The sequence below is a fragment of the Saccopteryx bilineata genome, chromosome 4, assembly GCF_036850765.1.
Source record: "Saccopteryx bilineata isolate mSacBil1 chromosome 4, mSacBil1_pri_phased_curated, whole genome shotgun sequence".
Classification (NCBI taxonomy): domain Eukaryota; kingdom Metazoa; phylum Chordata; class Mammalia; order Chiroptera; family Emballonuridae; genus Saccopteryx; species Saccopteryx bilineata.
Genome location: NC_089493.1, coordinates 54,971,119 through 54,996,203, shown reverse-complemented (window position 1 = coordinate 54,996,203; position 25,085 = coordinate 54,971,119). Strand labels below are relative to the sequence as shown.

Here is a 25,085-nt window from a genome sequence, read left to right as displayed (position 1 = left end):
AGCTACTACTTTCTCTTTCCCCACAGATGGAGTCTCCTGTCTCCACACCAGCAGTGCTGCCACTGCATCTTTTGGTGCCAGTGGTCAGTAATGACATCTCATCTCCCTGTGAGCAGATTATGGTTCGTACTCGATCAGTCGGGGTCAACACATGTGATGTGGCTCTAGCCACCGAGCCGGAGTGCCTGGGCCCCTGTGAACCTGGGACAAGCGTCAACCTCGAGGGCATTGTATGGCAGGAAACAGAAGATGGTAAGTGCTACATGTGGCTTTCCCATCCCTTTTCAACCTGCTTCTGCCAGCAGGGATTTATTGTTGTAAATAATACCAAGTATTTATTAGGAGTCTCAAGTGACCACAGTCTGCTGGTGGTAGCTACCAGAGGATTACAGTAAACTCCTTAGTAAAAACTCCCAGCTTCTAGAGATTGCCAATTTTAATTATTTCCCCCTCATAGCTATTCAACAGTGTTGGCCTGGTATTTAAGTAGTCATTTGATAGGTGCTGGCCAGGTAATTCAAACTATGTGTCTATACTTTCCACACCTTTCTCTATCATTTTATATGGGAGAATTCAAATAAAAGAACTTTTGGGTTAGGCTTGAAGAGAAAAAGTAATAAAAGGGCAGCTGTGGAGGTCAAGGAAATGAAAAACACTCTTAAATTGACTTAGTGTTGGCTCATTGAATGTGCAACTCTTGCCTTTTTTAACACCTGAAGGTGCAGCCAGCTCCTTCCCACTGGTTGCCTCACTGTCCAGCCACCCACGCCTCTTCATGCATCTGTCAGTACAGAGTTTATAGGCCTAGGCAACAGGGAAATGTTTACATGGTCTTGTTTTCAGGTATCCACTAAGCAGTTGGCTCACTGTAGGATGGTGCTGCCCAGGGCTACCATTCAGACTTCTTATATGTTCCATTTGCCCCTGAGAACAGAATCTCTTATGTTTTAGAAGTTCAGAAACCTGAAAAAAATAAGAGTGCAAAGGGACTTACCAGGTATTTCAGATCCCTTCATACCGTCTGTGGCAATTTGATTTTAGCAAATACATTCTTTTTATTAAAAAATCCATGTCTTTTTCAAAGTATGTGTGGTTAGAAAGGTTGGGCCTCCCAGGCTGGCATGTCCAGTGGCCAGCTGTGGAGAGCATCAGTTCAGGAGCTAACAACCCTTGCTAGAGTGGTATCCTAAGGAAGGGCTCCTTATACCTGGCCCAGCTGAGGCAAGTTCTACTGTCTGTGATCAGCACCAGCACAGTGGCTCATGTGCATTGGATAGGGTGCAGCTTCACAGTCAGCTGGCCTGGGTGCTGGATATCCTGCCCTGCTGGGCTAGATTCCACAGGGGGAAGGGAGAGAGGCTTGGATCATGGACATTTAAAGTGTGGGTCTCTACGATACTATTGTTGGATTTGATCAAGGAAGGGGCTTAGCTACTTTCTGGGGGGGCCACAGTCAGCCACAGGAGAGGACTCTTAGTCTTCCTACATGAAACCAGGGTCTCACCAGCTGAAAGAACTTCTGCAGAGGGGACTGTCAGTCCCACTTGATCTTAATCTGCTGTTCACCTTATTGGGGAGAAATAAAATTTGAGTATCCAGCAGTGGCTGAAGGATTAGGCACTGGAGTAGGGGCACTGGAGTAGGGGCCACATTCCCTATACTGAGCTCCTGACCAAGAGACCCCTGAAGTAGGGGGTCCGGCTAACGTTGTATTCCCAACCTCAGCTGCCCTAACCCAACAAGCGTGCAACCTATAGAGGGAGTGGTTGGGTAAGGCCAGTCTGAGTCCACACTACAGTCTTTCTACAGAAGGCTCTGTGGAAAGACCAGGCAGCTACAAGAGAAGGTGGAGCAGCTGAAAAATGGAGGCAAATCTTACGGAGCTTGGGGCTTTTATGGAGCTGCTGTCATCTCTAAGCAGGAGGAAGCTGATCTTTATACACAGGTTGGTCCCTCCCACACTACCCAGGCACAGAAAACACAGATACAAACAGCAAAAAGAGCTGTAAGCTGCAAACAGTAGCCCACAGTGGGTTACAAACAACAGCTGATATCAACCTAAGAAGATCTAAAACCAACACAACTGGTAGTGGGTGGCAGACAGCACCAACCCTAGACTCAGCTAGCTACACAAGCAGTATGCCCAAAGGAGGAGTCTAGCAGGTACCAGACACTGTGGAGAATAAATATGCCCAACAGGACAGACATTGTACAGCATATAATACACATGATCAAGGTTGACCCGTAGAGCCAGCCAGCCTGAAGGAATAACCATACCCACAAAAGGACCAACTGTATTCAATATTCATATACAACAGGAGGGAAAATAGTACCCTCAAGAAGCATTCCTAGAACAAGGAAAACAGGTGGCCTGGAAGTCAGTACCACCAAGCCCATCTTTCTCATAAAGACACCACAGAAATTTCAAAATCAGACAGCGCTAACTAATACACAGACAAAATGGGCAAAGAAATGCAACCCAAACGAATCAATAAGAGAAATCCCCAGAAAAAGAACTAAATGAAATGGAAATAACCAAACTACCAGATGGCAGAGTTTAAAATAATGATTTTTAGGATGCTCAAGGATCTTAGAGCAACAATGGATGGTAATAATGAACACCTCAATAAAGAGATTACAAGCATCAAAAAGGACATTGAAATCATATAAAAGAACCAGTCAGAAATGACAAATACAATATCAGAAATGAAGACTGCACTAGAAGGAATCAACAAACAGCAGGCTGGATGAAGCAGACGATCAAATCAGCGATTTAGAAGACAAAATAAACCTAAGCATAGAAGTAGAACAGAAAAATGAAAAGAGGCACAAAAAGACTGAGGAAACTCTTAAGAGAGCTCCGTGACAACATGAAGAGAAATAACATCTGCATCATAGGGCTTCCTGAGGAGAAGAGAACAAACAAGGGATAAAGAACCTGTTTGAAGAAATCATAGCTAAAAATTTCCCTAAATTGGTGAAGGAAAATGTGATACAAGTTCAAGAAGCACAAAGAGTGCCATTAAAAAAGAACCCAAGGAGGCCTACACCAAGACACATCATAATTAAAATGCCAAAGTTAAGAGACAAAGAAAGAATACTAAAAGCTGCAAGAGAAAAGCAGTTAATTTTACCAAACATTCAAATAAGAACTAACACCTATTCTTCTCAAGCTATTTCAAAAAATTCAAGAGGAAAGAAGACTTCCAAGTTCCTTTTATGAGGCAAGCATTATCCTCATTCCAAAATCAGATAAAGACACTACAAAGAAAGAAAACTATAGGCCAATATCCCTGATGAACATAGATGCTAAAATTCTCAACAAAATATTAGCAAATCAGATCCAACAATGCATCAAAAAGATCATACATCATGATCAAGTGGGATTTATTCTGGAGAGGCAAGGATGGTACAATATTCGCAAGTCAATAAATGTGATCCATCACATAAACAAAAGGAAGGATAAAAATCACATAATTATATCAATAGATGCAGAAAAAGCATTTGATAAAATTCAGCACCCATTTATGATCAAAACTCTCAGCAAAGTGGGAATACAGGGAATATACCTCAACATAATAAAGGCCATCTATGACAAACCCACAGCTAACATCATACTCAGCGGGCAAAAATTAAAAGCAATCCCTTTAAGATCAGGAACAAGGCAGGGGTGCCCCCTTTCATCACTCTTATTCAACATAGTCCTGGAAGTCCTAGCCACAGCAATCAGACAAGAAGAAGAAATAAAAGACATCCAAATTGAAAAAGAAGAAGTAAAACTATTATTATTTCCTGATGACATGATACGGTACATAGAAAACCCTAAAGTCTCAGTCAAAAAACTACTAGACCTGATAAATGAATTCAGCAAGGTGACAGGATATAAAATTAATATTCAGAAATCATTGGCGTTTTATACACCAACAATAAACTGTTTGAAAGAGAAATTAAGGAAACAATCCCCTTCACTATTGCCACAACAACAACAAAAAGTACCTAGGAGTAAATTTAACCAAGGAGGTAAAAGACTTGTACTCAGAAAATTATAAGACATTGAAAAAAGAAATCAAGGAAGATACAAACAAGTGGAAGCATACACCGTGTTCATGGATAGGAATAAACATCATTAAAATGTCTATATTACTCAATTCAATTCCTATTAAAATATTAATGGCATACTTAAGCTCTAGAACAAATATGCCAAAAATTTATATGGAACCAAAAAGAACACATATAGGCTCAGCAGTCTTGAAAATGAAGAATAAAGTGGCAGGTATCACACTTTCTGATATCAATTATACTACAAGGCCATTGTACTCAAAACAGCTTGGTACTGGCATAAGAGCAGGCATATAGATCAATGGAACAGAACAGAGAACCCAGAAATAAACCCACGCCTTTATGGTCAATTGATATTTGACAAAGGAGGTAAGAGCATACAATGGAGTAAAGATAGTCTCTTTAATAAATAGTGTTGAGAAAATTGGACAGGCATCTGCAAAGAAATGAAATGAAACCACCAACTTACACCATTCACAAAAATAAACTCAAAATGAATAAAAGACTTAAATGTTAGTCGCAAAACCATAAACATCTTGGAAGAAAACATAGGCAGTAAACTCTCCATTATCTCGTAGCAATATTTTTGCCTGTTTATCTCCACAAGCAAGTGAAATAAAGGACAAAATAAATAAATGGGAGTAGATCAAACTAAAAGCTTTTGCATAGCAAAAGACACCATTAACAAAATAAAAAACAACTCACACAATGGGAGAACATATTCACTAATTCGTCTGATAAGGGATTAATAACCAAAATTTATAAAGAACTTCTAAAACTCAACACCAGGAAGGTAAACAATTCAATTAAAAAATGTACAAAAGAGCTGAATAGATACTTCTACAAAGAGGACATACAGTTGGCCAATAGGCAGATGAAAAATGTTCAACGTTATTAATCATCAGGGAAATGCAAATTAAAACCACAATGAGATACCACCTCACACCTGTCAGAATGGTGCTCATTAACAAATTAACACACAATAAGTGCTGATGAGGATGTAATGAAAAGGAAACCCTCCTGCACTGCTGATGGTAATGTAGACTGGTGCAGCCGCTGTGGAAAACAGTATGGCATTTCCTCAAAAAATTAAAAATGGAGCTGCCTTTTGACCCAGCTATCCCACTTTTAGGAATATATCCTAAGAATACCAAATCACTGATTCAAAAGAAAATATGCACCCCCATGTTTATTGCAGCATTGTTTACAATAGCCAAGATCTTTAAACAGCCCAGGTGTCTGTTAGTGGACGAGTAGATTTAAAAGCTGTGGCACGTATACACAATGGAATACTATGCAGCTGTGAAAAAGAAGGAAATATTACCTTTGGGATGGCATGGATGGACCTGGAGATTATTATGCTAAGTGAAATAAGCTAGGCAGAGAAAGAAAAAAATCATATGATCTCACTTATATGTGGAATCTAATGATCAAAGTGAACTGAGGAACAGAATAGAGGTAGAGGCAAGGTCGCAGGGAGCAGAGGGAAGGGAGATGAGGGGATGGGATCAGAAAAGGTAAAAGGATTAATGAAATTATATTTATATATATATATATATATATATATACACACACATAACACATAGATACAGATAACAGGACAGCAAATCCCAGGGGGAATGGGAGAGGGAGTTAGGGGGAGGGGGGCAAAGAGAACATAATGGGGGACATAGGGGTGGGGTGAGGGTGTTATATTGAGTGGACACTCGAATACATGTTAACACAATAAATTAAAATTAATAAAAATGTTTTAAAAAGAAAGGCTGGGCCTCAGAGTACCCCGGGTCTCTGCATCAGTAACCAGACTTTCAAAGTGCCCCCACTCTGAGGAGCTCAGAGGCCCAGAGGAGCATAGCTCATTATCTCTGATTATCATAAGCTATCTTGTCTGGCTGCCTGTGGAAATTCAGGCATTTCATTCTGGTCATTCTGATAAAAGTCTGTTTCTCTGAATATTTTGTTATGATTCAGTATTTATTTAAAGTCTACCATGCAGTTAGCAATGATATGATATAGGTTAAGAATTCTGTGTTCTTGGGTCTCTCATTATTAGTAATATAGTAAAGCTTCAGCTTTAAGAATAACCTTGTTGTTGAGGTTTTATTGTGAGCCTAAGACTTAACAAAAAAAATTCTATTGTGTTAGAAACTGATGCAGAGTCACTAGACAGAGAGCTTTACCCTCGATCTTGACTCTGGATGTGTGTATAAAATATACAGTCTAGAAATCACAAGTGGCTGTCTCTGATTTTTTATTTTTTTATTTTATTATTATTATTATTATTTTTTTTTTTTTGTATTTTTCTGAAGCTGGAAACGGGGAGAGACAGTCAGACAGACTCCTGCATGCGCCCGACCAGGATCCACCCGGCACGCCCACCAGGGGCATCGCTCTGCCCACCAGGGGGCGATGCTCTGCCCCTCCAGGGCGTCGCTCTGCCCGCAACTAGAGCCACTCTAGCGCCTGGGGCAGAGGCCAAGGAGCCATCCCCAGCGCCCGGGCCATCTTTGCTCCAATGGAGCCTTGGCTGCGGGAGGGGGAGAGACAGAGAGGAAGGAGGGGGGGTGGAGAAGCAAATGGGCGTTTCTCCTATGTGCCCTGGCCGGGAATCGAACCCGGGTCCCCCGCACGCCAGGCCGACGCTCTACCGCTGAGCCAACCGGCCAGGGCCTCTGATTTTTTAAATGTCATCTGCCTATGGCCAAATGTCTCAACAGCCACAGTGTCTGTTGGAATGACCAACGTATCCAGACCACAACTCTTGCCACCAAGCAACCTTTGGGGGGACTGTTGCTTCAATCTATTGAAGATAGAAGACATCAGTTTCTGCCTATTTAGTCTATCCATCTTTATGATGGTGACTTTTCTCCAAGGGCGAGATGCTTTTTGTGAATGTGAACCTGATGAAAACTTTGCAGGAGAGTAAGGCTCACCTTTTATGCTCCTGAGACTAGCAGATACCTTTTTATCTGAGGATCCCTGTTCTCCTAGGAAGATGTTAGCATAGAATTTTTTTTTAATAAATTAGTTGCTCTGGAAGGTTCTCTGGTTATCACTTGCAGCCTATTATCAAGTTCCTCTGTTAAACATTCTCCCATCCAAGTACTAACCAAGCCTGACCCTGCTTAGCTTCCAAGATCAGGCGCGTTCAGGGTGGTATGGCCATAGACGCTTGACTCCCCTGTTAAACATTCTCAGTGCTTTCTGTACTTTATTTCACAGTACTCATCTCAATTTTGTGTGTATAGATGCTTCTCAAATTACAATGGGGTTACATCTTGATTAACCCATCTTAAGTTGAAAATACCTTTAAGTGGAAATTGCATTTAACACTTACCCTGCCAAACGTCACAGTGTAGCATAGCCTACCTTAAGCATGCTCAAAACACTTACATTAGCTACAGTTGGGCAGATCATCTTGCTGCTGTTTCCCAGCCTCACAAAAGAGGCTGTATGGTTTCTACTGAATGCATATGGCTTTCACACTCAGAAAGCCGAGAAATCTTAAGTGAGACTGTTGTTCATCAGGAACCATCTGTAATTGTATTTTTTTTATCAATGTGTACTTCTATTTTAGAAATTCTATGAGCCCAGGGACTCTGTTTTGTTCACCACTGTATCCCTAACACTTAACACTTCAAAAATATTTATTTGAATGAATGAATGCTTGCATCTATGTCATTGTCATTTCTGGATCTATGTTAATGTATACCTGGAAGATACGATAATATTGTTTGAACTTAGAAGCCATGTCAAATACTTTCAAGAATTCTTCACCTTCTCTGAAATTCAGAATAAAAACTACTTATACCACATTTGAGGTCACTCTCATTTATTTAATTAAATTTTTTTAAAATTAAATCCTACCTTTCAAATTGAATTTATTGAATTCAGTTGTTTGACATAATTATACAGGTTTCAGGTGCCCAGTTCTGTAGTTCTCCTACATTTATTTATTTATTTATTTATTTATTTATTTATTTATTTATTTAAAGTGAGAGGAGGGGAGATAGTGAGACAAACTCCTGCGTGCACCCTGACCGGGATCCACCTGGCAACCCCCCCATCTGAGGCTGATGCACTGACCACCAGGGGCCAATGTTTGAATCTACCAAGCTATTCCCAGCACTGAAGCCAATGCTCAAACAAACCGAGCTATCCTCAGTGCCTGGGACTGACATGCGAACCACTCAAGCCACTGGCTGCGAGAGGGGAAGAGAGAGAAAGGGAAAGAGAGAGGGAGAAGGCAGAGGGAGGGGAAGCAGATGGTTGCTTCTCATGTGTGCCCTGACCAGGGATCAAATGCGGGATGTCTGTCTGCACACCAGGCCAAAATTCTGTCCACTGAGCCAACTGGCCAAGGCTCTAGTTCTCCTACTTTTAATATTGTATTTTTCCCCACTTACTATATTGTCTCAGGGTTTAGTACTTTTTTTCTTTCTTTTTCATCAGCCCAAGGGAAAGAGAACTATTTTGCAATTACATATTCTATTTCACTTCCTGGCCATTCCAGAGGGCATTCAACTGAGCTGTCAGTTGGCAATAGTCTGACTGGAGATCAGAGTTGGTTCATTTTCCTTTTCATCTTTAGGTAACAGAAATTTCCTGCAAAGGTCATTCTCTGTAAGCTCTGCTAGTGTACTGAGTCAGTGCGCAAGTTAATCATAAGAACTATATACAGATACTTAAAATAAAATACTTCTAGCCTTCTAGGCTTTTCGTTTGCTACCTCTTTTCCCAGCAAACTACTATCTTCAAATGGAAAAACCCTTACAGCTTAGAGGGAAGCTGTGAATGCTTGGCCTCTGAGGGGAACAGAGGACGTTCAGGTCCTATGGAACTGAGCCACCTTGCTGAGAACAGGTGTAGGGATCATGGCCTCAATTCTTCCTTGTTTCTTTGCTTATCTGTACTGCAGTGTTGCTTCTTTTTTCTCCACTTCTCACTGTAAATTTTGCCTTGGAGGAATTATAAAATTCCTGCAGATCCCATCTCTTTTTAGACTGCTCATGATTCAGCCAGCACTGCAAAGATCCTCGACTAGGCTCAACCGTAGGACTATTTAAGAAGTCTCAAGTATAACCTGGAAGTATTTAATTGGATTTTTTTTTCTTTAGCACTTATGCAGAAATCTGATGCCACCTGATTTCTTTGTCCCACCTAACTTCAAATCAAAATAAGAGGTCCCAAGTCTGTTTCTGGTTCACAAGGCTTGCCTTAACCCAGGATCCTGGAAAGAATGTACAAGAAGCCTTAAGGCAGACCATATATTTTGCTGAGGCAGAATTGCTTACTAGCTTCTATGGTGTTTTAAAGAAAGGTAAGCTGACTTTAAGAATTCCAGACTGACCAGGTGTTGGCACAGTGGATAGAGCATCAGACTGGGACTCAGAGGACCCAGGTTCAAAACCTCGAGGTCATCGACTTGAGCGTAGGATCATAGACAGGATCGCATGGTTACTGGCTTGAGCCCAAGGTCGCTGGCTTGAGTCCAAAGTCGCTAGTTTGAGCAAGGGGTCACTCGCTGTACTAGAGCCCTCTGGTCAATGCGCATATGAGAAAGAAATCAGTGAACAACTAAGGTGCTGCAACAAAGAATTGATGCTTCTCATCGCTCTCCCTTCCTGCCTGTCTGTCTCCCTCACTTAAAAAAAAAAAGAATTCCAGCCTGACCAGGCAGTAGTGCAGTGGATTGAGAGTCAGACTGGGACGTGGAGGATCCAGGTTCGAGACCCCAAGGTTGCTGGCTTGAGCACAGGCTCACCTGGTTTGAGCAAAGGGTCACTTGGTGTGCTATAGACCCCAGTCAACACACATAAGAGAAAGCAGTCAATGAACAACTAAGGTGCTGCAATGAAGAATTGATGTTTCTCATCTCTCCCTTCCTGTCTGTCTGTCCCTATCTATCCCTCTCTCTCTCTCTGTCTCTGTCACAAAAATAAATAAAATTAAATTAATTTAAAAAAAGAATTCCAGGGGATGCTATAGGTTTTCCTTTTTATGGAATTTTTTTCTTTTATATATTTCTGAAGTGAGAAGCAGGGAGTCAGCGAGACAGACTCCCGCATGCGCCCGACAGGGATCCACCCAGCATACCCATAAGGGGACAATGCTCTGCCCATCTGGGGTGTTGCTCCGTAGCAACTGGAGCCACTCTAGTGCATGAGGCGGAGGCCATGGAGCCATCCTCAGCATTTGGGTCAACTTTGCTCCAATGGAGCCTTGGCTGCAGGAGGGGAAGAGAGAGAGAGAAAGGAGAGGGGGAAGGGTGGAGAAGCAGATGGGCACTTCTCTTGTGTTCCCTCGCCAGGAATCAAACCCAGGACTTCTACATGCCAGGCCGACATTCTACCGCTAAGCCAACCAGTCAGGGCTGGTTTTCCTTTTTAGACCACAACACTAAGTGAGAGGCTCTCACCAGTAGTGTATTTTACTTTGGCAGATGTGCTTTCTAGAAGAATTGGTTCTATAGTGCAAAGAGTGCTGAAGTGAAAATCAGAAGCCCTCTGCCACTATCATTGTGTGACCTTCAGCAAGTTTCTTAACTTATTAGACCTTAGTTACCTCATCTCTTGATCTAGTGACCAGTAAGGACCTGTCCAGCTTTTAAATGATAAGGACCTGTGACTTAACCCTAGGAATCAGTATGAATCCAGTACTAATTGACTGTGGCATCTTGAAAATGAAGTTTTATATACCAGTCATGAGAATGAAAACTGAAAAACATTAACACCAATGAAATTTCATTATATACTTGTTATATAGATATATTTTATCAGAAAAATGAACCTCAAATTGAGGAAATCTTTACCTTCCATTTTTCAACTCCTGATTCTGGCCAGACAAGTGAAAGAATTATAAAACCCAGCTGTTGTCAGCAGACATAAGCTGAGCTCACAATACTGTGTAGCAGTCCCTTCATCTCCCTATTACATTCACATTCCCCAATACTTATTTCATTGTCAAGATTGTTAGCCCAATTCATTCTCTTTATACTCATAAACTAAGATCAAAGATACATCCCCCAACCTTCCTCCTCTCTTTCTTATAATGCATTTTTCTTACCCTGTTATTTTTCTCCTCTTATTCTGAAGATTCTGTAAGATTTTACCATGAATTTTATCTATTTTTTCTCCTTCTATTAACTCTTTCTGCTCTACAACACTTTCTTACAATGAAAATATTTTCCTTGTCCTCATCCTTGTTACCCCTTTGAACTACTGACTTCTCTCATTTTCTTCACTACTTATTCTTGCTGTTATCTCTTTCTGCTTGCTCATATAACCTCTTGCCATCAGATTTCTTCTGCCACCCTTTGACTGAAACATTTCTCATACCGGTGATCATCTATTTTCTAAAGGTCTTCTCTCAGTTAATCATGAATTTTCAGAGGCTCTACTATTTTTTTATTCTTGAAACTCTCCTCTCTTGCCTTTGTCATACTACACTTCCCTAAACCTCATTTCTTGAAATTCCAGATGAGTTTTAGGATGCTGAAATATGGTCAGTTCAGTCGTGTTGCCTCTAGGTGGGGCCTTTAGCAGCTGGTGCCCCATTCCCTTTCCCCTCAGACAAGCAGCCTATTTACAATATATTTTTCATTTACTACGTATGCCATAATGGGGAAAATTGAGGAAACATTGGGTTAAGAATGGTATTTGGCTGCTAGGAAAGAAAATGAAGTAATAATGATTTTATTTTCTTTGTGCATAAATCATTACTTTATGTTCTACTAGAGATAAGTAAAAAGCAGTTCAGTCAACAAATACAACTTTTTTTAAAGAAAGAACCAAAAGGCTGAGATAAAGAATAGTGAGGTGTGGACTGACCAGGCGGTGGTACAGTGAATAGAGCATCAGACTGGGACACAGAGGACCCAGGTTTGAAACCTCAAGGTCACCGGCTTGAGTGAAGGCTCATCCAGCTATAGCACAGACTCACCAACTTGAGCGTGGGATCATAGACATAAACCCATGGTCACGGGCTTAAGCCCAAAGGTCGCTGGCTTAAGCCCAAGGTCACTGTCTTGAGCAAGGGGTCACTTGATCTGCTGTAGCCCCCCTCCCATCAAGGCACATATGAGAAAGCAATCAATGAACAACTAAGGTGCCACAACAAAGAATCGATGCTTCTCATCTCTCTCCCTTCCTGTCTATTTGTCCCTATGTGTCTCTCTTTTTGTCTCTCTGTCTCTATCACACGAAAAATAAAGAATAGTGAGTTATGAGATTTGGGGTGAAGAATGTTGCAGACTGGATCCAGTGGGAAACAGATTCTGAGGCAGAGTTGAGCATGCATGGTGTTTATTAAGGAGTACCCTGGGATATGCACCCACTGGAAGGAGAAAGAGAAGCAGAATGGTCAGTCCTGTGGGACTGGAATGACCCTTCTGATTTCTCCCAAGTTGGGCTGAAATGGCCAGGCCTTTTTGTTCCTGCACTGATCAATTATTGGATGTGAACCGCATTTGGGAAAGTGGCTCTCTAAAGTTGAGACAGTCCCTGGAGGAGCTGACTTCTGAAGGATGTCAGCTGACAGCACTCCTAGCATCGGGGCAAATCCTTCCTTGAAGAGAGTCTGAGTGGAGTGGTACGCACAGGGAAATCCACCTCAGGAGATATACACACCTACTTTAAACACAATGGTCAGAAAACTCTCTGACATTTAAGCTAAGGCCTGGACAATAAGAATGAGCTAGCAAGGCAAAGAAAAAATGTATATTATATATGCAAAGGTCCTGAGGTAAGAAAGAATTTAGTACTGATACCTCTGATATGAGCCACTTGGCACATTCTAGGCATCAAGTTAATATTCTTTTTCCTTCCTGGGTTCTGTCTTTTCTGGTTTCCTGATAACTAACTGCATTTTTTCTCAGACTGCTGTACATGTCCAGTGGTGTGCTAAAGTTGTGTTGTACAGGCTCTAGAGAGTCAGTTGTTAAATATTCAGCAGTTTGGGGAGCTGATTATTAAATAATTTGTACCTTGAAAGTTGTCTTAATCTGCTCAGGCTGCTATAACAAAATACTTTAAACTGGGCACTTTTTTTTCCCACTGATTTGAGAGAAAGAGAAAAAGAAAGGTTGGGAGGAGAGAGAAAAAGAAGCATCAATTCTATTGTTCTTAGTTTTTCCATTTAGTTATGCACTCACTGATTGCTTCTCCGATGTGCCCTGCCTAGAGATGGAACCCATGACCTCAGTGCACTTAGACAATGCTCTATCCACTGAACTACCCACCCAGGGCCTGGGCAACTTCTAAATAACAGAAATGTATTTCTCACAGTTATGGTACCAGCACAGTCCATTTCTAGTGAGATCCCTCTTCCAGGTTGCTTGACACTAACTTCTTGTATCCTCAGGACAGAAAGAGAACAGGCCTCTGTAGCCTCTTCAGGACACTAATCTCATTCATAAAGCCCCACCCTCATGACCTAATCACCTCCTAAAGGCCTCAGCTCCTAATGCCATCACATCAGAATTAGGGTTTCAACATGAAAAATCTGGGGTATTACCATTGCTTGCTTCTAGGCCTTTTCAGGGGACAGAACTAGGAGTATGTGATGTTTAGAAAGGGGAATATAAGTCATGAATTCATATTGATACTTTCAATTTAAATTTAAGATGACAGGATTTTTACTTTCCTCAATTTTAGACTTGTACCTCTTTTCCTTTATTCTGAAAATCCCTAATGTTAATATTTGCTTTATTCTCAATATACATATATCAGTTCAAAATAATATTTATAATGCAGTTTAATTTTGCCGGTCTTCACAATTTTAGCTTATAAATGCAGAAGAAATTATAGAAGTAGAAAATTTATTATTTTTGAATCTTCACTGAAATATGAATGGAGGAAACAATCATTTATGTCATTAATATAGGCTAAACCTCTTGTCAAATGTTGATGGGGAACTTCATATTGAATAGATGATCGATTGACATCACTAAAAGTGGGACATGACTCACTCAGCCTTGCCTCTCCTGATGTAGTGCAACAGGAGACACCCAGCGATGCCTACCAGGCAATCTTAAAAAAAAAAGAACCTAAACCTAAGTAAGCTTCTAGATCTGACTTTACCAAAATACAGAAGACAGAGGAGCAAGTTGAAGGCACAAGGAAGCAATTGGCCAAATTCAGGATGTGGGAGAATCTAAAGGATAAATGCCTCAGCGTCTTCAACAAATAAGCGGTATAAAAAAAGGGGGAAATAGAATTTTATATAATAAATGAGTCTTAAGAGAAAACTAAATGTGATATGTAAACCTCATTTATACCTTGAGTCAAACCAACTTTAAGACATTTTTTAAATAAGCTGGGAAATTGGAATGCCTCCTGAGTATCAGATGACATTAAAGAATAACTTGTTTATCTTATCAGGTTTATAATAACAATGTAGTCAGATTTAAAAAGTTCTTATCTCTTAGAGGTATATACTGACATATTTACAGACTTACAGATAACACGAAATTAAGTGTGGGATTTGCTTTAAAATATAAGAAAAAGTGTATGGGAAGGAAATAGAAGAAACAAAATGTTAGTAATTCTTGTAGATGGAAAGTGGGTCCATAGTCCATTATAGAGTTTTCTGATCTTTTGTAGAGAATAGTTTTTCAAATATTAAAATGGTAAGGAATGGCAAAGGGGACATGAGTGGGCATTCTAGGTAGACAGTCTGAGTGATCAAAGATATGGGTAAGGAAGCCCATAGGAAATTCCAGGTATGGTTATGCATGGCATTCAGGATACAAGTGAAAGGACAGTGAGAGATACACTTGGAAATGGAGTGTAGAATCTTATCTTGCAGCCTTTCATACTAGACTTAAGAACTTGAATTTTATTCTACAGTCAGTGAAAACCTGTGAGGCTGTAGAGCAGAGAAAAAATAGACTTTGAAATTCACTCGAGATGCAGAATTGGGCAGTGTGGGCCAGATAGATGGCAGGGAAATAATGATTTGATGTAAGAGAATTCTGAAGGTAGGCAGTCTAGGGCTAGTATGATGGCTTCACAATGTAATCAATATTCCAGGTTCCTTAAAGTTAATTTGTTCTTGCAAAACTGCTAATACAGATCTAGCCATCACATTTACTTTCCAGGCTAGAGAATAGTAAAACAGTATTTGCCTCCCACCTAAAATTTGCCTTTGACAACCTTCCCAGAAGCCACACCCTAAGACTTCTGCCTCTATCTCATTGGCTACCCCTTCTGCAAGGAAGGCACGAAAATGAAGCTTTTTTAGCTGCGTATGTTACTTCCCAACACAAAATAGAGGCTCATACTAAAGAAAAATAGGAAGCAAATGGCCACTTTTTTTCTGCATAAACTTCATAGTCATAACTCCCAAAAGTTGTTACCTTGGCAGCCTTCTTTTAGTAAGTGAAATCTTACATATTCATGGTTTCAGCTGTCTCCCTTGTATGAACAATCTCCAAAACTTTGTCTCTAGACTTGACCTTTTGCCTAAACCATTTCATACTGCTGACTTGAATGTCGCCAGAAGCTGATTTCTTAACGTTTTAAATGTCTAAAAAAGTCATCTTTCTCCTGAAAATTTGGTTCTCTTTCCTTCTTCTGTTTCTCTTCATTACTACTACCTTCATCATCTCTGTTACCTACCTGCCAGTTTTCTAGGCTCAAACCTCCCTAGTTATCTTTGACTCTTAATTTGTCATCTCTTGGTATAGTTTTCTAGTGGTTGCTCTAGGATTTATTTTATATATATGTATTTCACAGTCTACTTATGATTAGTATTTTTTTATCACAAGTGGAATGTAATAATCTTAACACCATATAACCCTCCCTTCTTGATGTTGTAATTGTCTTACACTCATTGCATGTTTTTATATGACCTATGGGCAATAAAGAAACAGGCAGTGTTTTTTAATGGTTGGAAATAGTTGGGGGGAAAATTCAAAAGAATATTGTGTGAAATTGTCTAACCACTGTGCTGTATACCAGAAACCAACAGAAAATATTATAATATTGAAAGTAAACTTTAATGAAAAAAAATTTTTTTAACTTTTTTTTTTTTTTTTTGTATTTCTCTGAAGTTGGAAACAAGGAGGCAGTCAGACAGACTCCCGCATGCGCCCGACTGGGATCCACCTGGCATGCCCACCAGGGGGCGATGCTCCACCCATCCAGGGCGTTGCTCTGTTGCAACCAGAGGCATTCTAGCGCCTGAGGCAGAGGCCATGGAGCCATCCTCAGCACCCAGGCCAACTTTGCCCCAATGGAGCCTCGGCTGCGGGAAGGGAAGAGAGACAGAGAGGAAGGAGAGGGGGAAGGGTGGAGAAGCAGATGGGCGCTTCTCCTGTGTGCCCTGGCTGGGAATCGAACCCGGGACTCCTGCACGCCATGCTGATGCTCTACCACTGAGCCCCAACCGGCCAGGGCTGAAAAAAATTTTAAAAAGAATATTGTGTGCCTGACCAGGCAGTGTGGTACAATGGATAGAGTGTCAGACTGGGACCTGGAGGACCCAGGTTTGAAACCCCAAGGTCACCAGCTTGAGCGCGGACTCATCTGAGGTTTGAGCAAGGCTCATCAACTTGAGCCCAAGGTCGCTGGCTTAAGCAAGGGGTCGTTCGGTCTGCTGTAGCCCCCCCCCCCAGTCAAGGCACATATAAGAAAGCAATCACGGCCTAGCGTGCGGAGGACCCGGGTTCGATTCCGGCCAGGGCACACAGGAGAAGCGCCCATTTCCTTCTCCACCCCTCCGCCGCGCTTTCCTCTCTGTCTCTCTCTTCCCCTTCCGCAGCCAAGGCTCCATTGGAGCAAAGATGGCCCGGGCGCTGGGGATGGCTCTGTGGCCTCTGCCCCAGGCGCTAGAGTGGCTCTGGTCGCAACATGGCGACGCCCCTGGTGGGCGTGCCAGGTGGATCCCGGTCGGGCGCATGCGGGAGTCTGTCTGACTGTCTCTCCCTGTTTCCAGCTTCAGAAAAATGAAAAAAAAAAAAAAAAAAAAAAAGAAAGCAATCAATGAACAACTAAGATGCTGCAGCAAAGAATTGATGCTTCTCATTTCTCTCCCTTCCTGTCTGTCCCTATCTGTCCCTCTCTCTGTCTCTCTCTTTCTCTGTCATCAAAAATAAAAAAGTTAAATTAAAAAAAAAAGAATATTATGTGAGGTGAACATTATATGAAATCCAGATTTTAATGTCCATACATAAAGTTTTATTGGAATTTAATTACATTCATTTCATGTATTTTCAGTCACTTTGCACTAAAGTGACAGAGTAGACAGAGACCAGATGACTTACAAAGCAGAAATATCTACTGTGTGGTCTTTTAATAAAAAACTTTGGGAACACCTGGTCTTATATATTATATCTAATACATCAAAAATGCCATCAGACAACCTTTAAATTCTTTTCCTTTTGATCACATATACCATATTTGGGCCCTGGCCAGTTGGCTCAGCGGTAGAGCATTGGCCTGGCGTGCGGGAGTCCTGGGTTCGATTCCCGGCCAGGGCACACAGGAGAGGCGCCCATTTGCTTCTCCAGTCCTCCCCCTCTCCATCCTCTGTCTCTCTCTTCCCCTCCTGCAGCGAAGCTCCATTGGAGCAAAGATGGCCCGGGCGCTGGGGATGGCTCTCCCAGCCTGACCTGTGGTGGCGCAGTGGAGAAAGTGTCCACCTGGAATGCTGAGGTTGCCCGTTCAAAACCCAGGCTTGCCTGGTCAAGACCCAATATGAAAAGCAACTACTATGAGTTGATACTTCCTGCTCCTCTCCCCCTTCTCTCCCTTTCTGTCTCTTCTCTCTCTAAAATAAATAAATAAATTTTTTTTTAAAGAAAGAAATATACTCTCCAAAATGGTAATCTCGTTACATGTGTTATCAACCACCTGAAATGTGGCATGTGGAACTGAGGGATTGAATTTTAAATTTTATTTAAGGCCCTGGCTGGTTGGCTCGGTGATAGTGTCAGCCCAGTGTGTGGATGTCCCAGGTTTGATTCCCAGTCAGGGCACACAGGAGAAGCGCCCATCTGCTTCTCCACCCGCCCCCTCTCGCTTCTCTCTCTCTCTCTCTCTCTCTCCCCCTCCTGCAGCCATGGCTCTATTGGAGCGAGTTGGCCCTGGGCACTGAAGATGGCTCCATGGCCTCTGCCTCAGGTACTAAGAAGAGCTCAGTTGCCCAGCAATGGAGCAACGCCCCAGATGGGCAGAGCATTTCCCCTAATGGGCTTGCCAGATGTATCTCGGTTCAGGCGCATGCGGGAGTCTGTCTCTCTGCCTCCCCTTCTCTCACTGAATAAAGGAAATAAGAATTTTTATTTAAATAACCACATGTAGCTAGTGTTTTATGGTTTTGAACAGCATAGGAGCTGGATGGCCTTTAAATTATGTATAATGTAAAAGTGTATTTAGACTCTGAGCTGGAAAGATGAGTAATGTGTGGGAGAGTGAAGAGGGTGGTAAAGAGCTGACATCCACTCAGACCCAGGGTGCTTTCTGTGTGATTTGGCTCCTTTTACCTGAGAAAACATTTGGCCCTGCTTCAAACCCTGTGGTTGAGCCCTGTGCTTTGGTCTGTGGGTTGTAGCTTTCTCATTATCAGAGTAATAGGCAGTGGTTTGCTTAGCAGGAAGTTAGTTTTGCCTGTGGTAGTTCCGCTGAAAACCTGCCCCAGCTGCTCTGTATCCTCATCTGATTGCAGATCCTGGCTTGTGGGTCTTCATCTTTTTCACTGAAAGGAAGAGGCTGTCCATTCATCTTCTTCATGGAAATAGTAACCTTGGGCATTACCCTTGGTTTTTTCCGTGTGATTGTGATGTAGGAAAGTACATATGTGAACTGTGAAGTACTTAATTTTAGGTATTTATACTGGAAAGTTAAGATGGTACCCAGCTACTGGTTTTTCTTTTTCTTTGGCTATAACTAACACCCCTTTGCCTTGGGCAGCACTTACCTGGAGAAAGGTGGCTTACAGTGACCATGTTTTCTCCACTGCTTAGCCAATTGCTTATTAGCCAGACTCCCACAGAAACCGCACTACCAATAACAGTCATAAAGAGTCTAGCAGTCATTGTCTGGCACCACAGATCTTCATAGCAACAGACCACCACATGGCAACAGCAGCCACACAAAGGAAACATTAGGGAAATCAATACTTACTTTCTCCCACCCTTCCCCCATCCCAAACAACAGCCAGCACATTCTTTCCACCCTCACCTTACTCCTAGGGCATGCTTTAGGGCAGTTCTGTGTTTATATACCCTTGTGGGTTATGTTATCTGTCCACTGTCATATTTAAATCTGAAGCCCTAGGAAAATTTTCAGTTATAGACTTTTTTTTTAGTTTCATTTTACAAATTGCTAAATAAACTAATCTCAAGGAAGAGAGATATTCTTTTGTGCATTCTCACTCACCTCCCTGCAAAGAATAGTCAGCCAGTTCAGTTGGCTACTGCAGGCTTGCCAGATGGGTAAGGCTGTTTCAAATGAGATTCTTCTGATATTTCAGTAACAAAACCACCTGAAATGGGCTCAGACAGATCTGTTTTGTTACTAATGCCATCCTTTGACAATTAATTTAGTTCCTGATACTTATGTATGAACCCAGGTTAGTGATTGATACCTAGGCAGTAAATATAGTTGGTATAAAGTGGGGCTAATCATTAGCCCTAGCTAATTTAGCTTCAGCGTGTGACTTCAAGAGGAAAAGGCCCCATCTGTGAGTCTTGATGTTTTCTTGCCCTGTTGCAGTGGTGGGATTCAGCCAGTTCACACCAGTTTGACAGAACCAATACCTAATTTTTTGTTAAGTTTGGCGAACCGGTTGTTGAAATGGCACTCATAATCAGGGTTTTCTCTAAGGAGGGAACCTGGGCAGCTGCTCAATGTGGAAATCACAGGTTTACATTCATTACTTTTTTTTTTTTTTTTTGTCAGAGAGAAGGACAGATAGGGACAGACACAGGAAGGGAGAGAGATGAGAAGCATCAATTCTTCATTGCAGCGCCTTAGTTAGTTGTTCATTGACTGCTTTCTCATATGTGCCTTAACGGGGAGTAGGGGTGGGGCTACAGCAGAGTGAGTGACCCCCTGCTCAAGCCAGCGACCTTGGGCTCAAGCCAGTGACCATGGGGTCGTGTCTATGATTCCATGCTCAAGCCAGCAACCCCACCCACGCTCGAACTGGTGAGCCGTGCTCAAGCCGGATGAGCTTGCATTCAAGCCAGCAACCTCAGGGTTTTGAACCTGGGTTCTTCACATCTCAGTCCGACGCTCTATCCACTGTGCCACTGCCTGCAGTTCAGGCTCCTTACTCTTTTTTAAGGTTTATGTGCGTAATGCTGTATTCTAAGTGCCAGTAGTAATACTCATTTCCAAAGGTGAAAAAAATCGCAAGTTAGGACACCAATCAAGAAACAATATGAGCCCTGGCCGGTTGGCTCAGCGGTAGAGCGTCGGCCTAGCGTGTGGAGGACCCGGGCTCGATTCCCGGCCAGGGCACACAGGAGAAGCGCCCATTTGCTTCTCCACCCCTCCGCCGCGCTTTCCTCTCTGTCTCTCTCTTCCCCTCCTGCAGCCAAGGCTCCATTGGAGCAAAGATGGCCCGGGCGCTGGGGATGGCTCTGTGGCCTCTGCCTCAGGCGCTAGAGTGGCTCTGGTCACAATATGGCGAAGCCCAGGATGGGCAGAGCATCGCCCCCTGGTGGGCGTGCCGGGTGGATCCCGGTCGGGCGCATGCGGGAGTCTGTCTGACTGTCTCTCCCCGTTTCCAGCTTCAGAAAAATGAAAAGAAAATAAAAAAAAATAAAAAAAAAATAAAAAAAAGAAACAATATGGAGGCCCTGGCCGGTTGGCTCAGCGGTAGAGCGTCGGCCTAGCGTGCGGAGGACCCGGGTTTGATTCCCGGCCAGGGCACACAGGAGAAGCGCCCATTTGCTTCTCCACCCCTCCGCTGCGCTTCCTCTCTGTCTCTCTCTTCCCCTCCCGCAGCCAAGGCTCCATTGGAGCAAAGATGGCCCGGGCGCTGGGGATGGCTCTGTGGCCTCTGCCCCAGGCGCTAGAGTGGCTCTGGTCGCAACATGGCGACGCCCAGGATGGGCAGAGCATCACCCCCTGGTGGGCAGAGTGTTGCCCTATGGTGGGCGTGCCGGGTGGATCCCGGTCGGGCGCATGCGGGAGTCTGTCTGACTGTCTCTCCCTGTTTCCAGCTTCAGAAAAATGCAAAAAAAAAAAAAAAAAAAAAAAGAAACAATATGGAAATATCTTAACTAACTGTTATTTTTTTGTCAGGTGTTATTTAATATTTTTCATTAGTATTTTAAAACTTTCAGCCCTGGCTGGTTGGCTCAGTGGTAGAGCGTCAGCCTGGCATGCAGGAGTCCCAGGTTCGATTCCCGGCCAGGGCACACAGGAGAAGCGCCCATCTGCTTCTCCACCCGTCCCCCTCTCCTTCCTCTCTGGCTCTCTCTTCCCCTCCTGCAGCCAGGGCTCCATTGGAGCAGAGTTTGCCCGGGTGCTAAGGATGGCGGCAGAGCGATGCCCCAAGATGGGCAGAGCATTGCCCCCTGGTGGGCATGCCGGGTGGATCCCGGTCGGGCACATGCGGGAGTCTGTCTGACTGCCTCCCCGTTTCCAACTTCGGAAAAATACAAAAAATTAAAATTAAAAATTAAAACTTTCTTATAATCTAGTTTTGTGTACCTCTTTTACTGTTCTTATTTAAGTATTAAATGCATGAAATAATAAACTACCTTTTGGTATATAATTTTTTTATACTTAAAACGATCATTAGGGCAGAAAACTGGTTGTTAAATTATTTGAATCCCGCCACTGCCCTGTTGATGATGTGGTAAGTCATTTAACTGGTCTGGGCCTTAGTTTACTCTCATATCTCTGTGGTCCTTTCAGCTCTGATACTTACAATTCTGTGATCATTTGTGTAGGACAGAAGAGGGAACTGCCTTTGTTGATTATTGGTTGTGGCGAGATCTGCTGAAAGAAGTTGAGCCCTCCGGTCTCAGAGCTTACACTGCTAAAAACAGGGCCTGGGCCTGCCCTGGTTGATAAAGCTGCTGTAACAATGATGGGCAGAAGCTATTAACAAACTTGGCATCTAGCCTTTTCTCCCACAGCAGTAGTTTCAGACCATTTCAGACAGAGCTTTGCTCCCAGGTCATTGCTGCTGCCTCTTAATGATACCAGTGAGATCTCCCTCTCTCTCTCCCTTTCACAAACACACACACACACACAGAGTCTGCTCTCTCTTCTCTCTCTTCTTTTTCTGTCTCTGACTTCTCAAACAAGAGGCCGTTCTTCACTTCTGATACTTCATTATTCCAGCTCCCTCGGGCTGTATAGAACAAAGAAATCATAGGGCATCAACTTGAAAATTTAGGCAGCTGGAGAGAATTTCTCCAGGATAGGGTGAGTAGGTAGCTGATTCTCCCTGGCATGAGGCTTCATTGCTAAATGGCCTTGTGTTTTATCTGCCAGGCTTGGGCTTTGTTAGGCCCATTCAGGCTTCCCTGTATTAGAGTTAAATTATAGTGGCAAACGAGGGCCATGTACTTTTAGAGGGTAGGGGTTAAGGGAAAATGGAAAGTGTGTCATTAATAGGCCCTGCTACTCGCTAATTGCTCAAGGAATTTTTGTGTAATGCACTGTCCCTGTGCTTACTCCCGCCCGATCCTTTATTTCCCTTAGTTGCTCCCTTCATGGACTTCTCCATAGCAACAAGCTCTATGACAAAAAGGCTATGGTGAGAAATTGGGTAGTCTTCCCTCCCACAAGTTGTACTCTATTTTCTCTTTAGGATAGCTTTAAAAGGCCTAAAAGACTGAGGTCAAATAATTTTCTACCCTTATTGAACTCATAACCGAATGAAACTTTTAGCTCTGAACTAATTCAGTGAACTACCTGCCTGCCTTCTCCTTATTTGACTCTGATTATCCTCATCTTTTGAAAAATGTCCCCTTTTATTCAATACACTTGAAATAACTGTGCCTCTCCTATTTACCAAGCTCCCCTCTGCTTTTCAGCTTTTAGCCTGCTCCTTAGAATTATTATATTTTTTAAAAAAAAACAACTTCCAGAATTAAGAATCAGTGTTGAGGAAAAAACTGATGAAAAAAGTGTGCAACATTAGACACGGGACTGGTCTGCCTCCCTGGAGATTGGGCAGAATCCTAGAGAACTAGCCTGCCTCTCAGCTGAGCCTTGCACTCATCTCTGGGAATCACAAACACAAAGATTTTATTTTTGTTTTTATGTTAATAGGTCTTACTGAACAATAACATATAAGTATAAGTATGTACACAAATCATAAGCATGAAGATCATTGAATTTTCAAAGTGAACACTCTTTGTGGTAGCAGCACCCAGATGAAGAGATGCAATATGACTAGAAGCCCAGAAGCCCCTTCATAGCTCCCTCCAATAGCTAATCCCCCCAAGAAAATCAATTCTAACTGCTAACACCATAGATTAGTTTTATCCATTTTGAACATTACATAAATAGAATCATTACAGTCTGTACTTTATGTCTAGCTGTTCAACATATGCCTGTGAAATCCATCCATATTGTTGCATGCAGTTATACTTTGTTTAGTCTCATTATTTTATGGTATTATGTGAATACAGTAGTCCACCTTTATCTACAGTTTCGCTTTCCATGGTTAACTACGGTCCAAGAATAGTAAATGGTAAATTCCAGAAGTAAATAATCCATAAATTTTAAATTGTGCACCATTCTGAGTAGCATGATGAAATCTTGTGCTGTCAGCTCTATCCTGCCCAGGATGTGAGTCATCCTTTTTTCCAGCGTATTCACACTGTGTACACTATTTGCCCGTTAGTCACTTAGTAGTCATCTCAATTAACAGATCAGCTGTGGTGGTATAGCAATACTTGTTCAGGTAACCCTTATTTTACTTAATGACCCCAAAGCACAAGATATGCCACTAGATAGCAACTCAGATATGCCAAAGAGAAGCCATAAAGGGCGTTAAGTAAAAAGGCAAAAATTCTTAATGTAATTATGAAAGAAAAAATTGTATGTTGAGGTTACTGAAATTTACAGTAAGAATTAATCTTCCGGCCCTGGCCGGTTGGCTCAGCGGTAGAGCGTCGGCCTGGCATGCGGGGGACCCGGGTTCGATTCCCGGCCAGGGCACATAGGAGAAGCGCCTATTTGCTTCTCCACCCCCACCCCCTCCTTCCTCTCTGTCTCTCTCTTCCCCTCCCGCAGCCAAGGCTCCATTGGAGCAAAGATGGCCCGGGTGCTGGGGATGGCTCCTTGGCCTCTGCCCCAGGCGCTAGAGTTAGAGTGGCTCTGGTCGCTGCAGAGCAACACCCCGGAGGGGCAGAGCATCGCCCCCTGGTGGGCAGAGCGTCGCCCCTGGTGGGCATGCCAGGTCGATCCCAGTCGGGCGCATGCGGGAGTCTGTCTGACTGTCTCCCTGTTTCTAGCTTCAGAAGAAAAGAAAAAGAAAAAAAAAGAATCTTCCTACCCTGGCCAGTTGGTTCAGTGGATAGTGTTGGCCTGGTGTGTGGATGTCCTGGATTTGATCTCCAGTCAGGGCATACATGAGAAGCAACCATCTGTTTCTCTTCCCCTCGTTCTCCCCTTTCTCCCTCTCTTCCCCTCTTGCAGCCAGTGACTCAATTGGTTCAATGGTCAGCCCCAGCGCTAAGTATAGCTCAGTTGATTTGAGCATCAGCAACCTGGAGCCCAGTCAGGGCACCGTGGGAGTCTGTCTCCCTATCTCCCCTCCTCTCACTTTAAAAAAAAAAAAAAAAAAGAATGACTTTATCAATGAAATAAGATATTTTGAGAGAAAGACCATGTTCATACAACTTTTATATATTTATTGGGGGTTTTGTGGGGGGTTGTTTTCTTTTTAAAGATTTTATTTATTCAGTTTAGATACAGGAAAGAGGAGGGTGGTCATCCCATATGTGCCTTGACCAGGCAAGCCCAGGATTTTGAACCAGTGACCTCAGCATTCCAGGTTGATGCCACCTCACGTTGTGCTAAGTTTATTGTTATAATTGTTCTATTTTA

General features: G+C 42.7%; 1 protein-coding gene across 3 annotated transcripts in view; it reads left to right on the top strand.

Moving 5' to 3' along the window:
* ZNF609 (zinc finger protein 609) overlaps nucleotides 1-25,085 on the top strand; it is a 287,347-nt gene that overhangs the window by 207,530 nt on the left and 54,732 nt on the right. For all 3 annotated transcript variants that reach the window (XM_066273989.1, XM_066273987.1, XM_066273988.1), the window contains one exon: nucleotides 27-252. In XM_066273989.1, coding sequence (XP_066130086.1) covers nucleotides 27-252 — 226 coding nt within the window. The remainder of the gene's footprint in view (nucleotides 1-26; nucleotides 253-25,085) is intronic.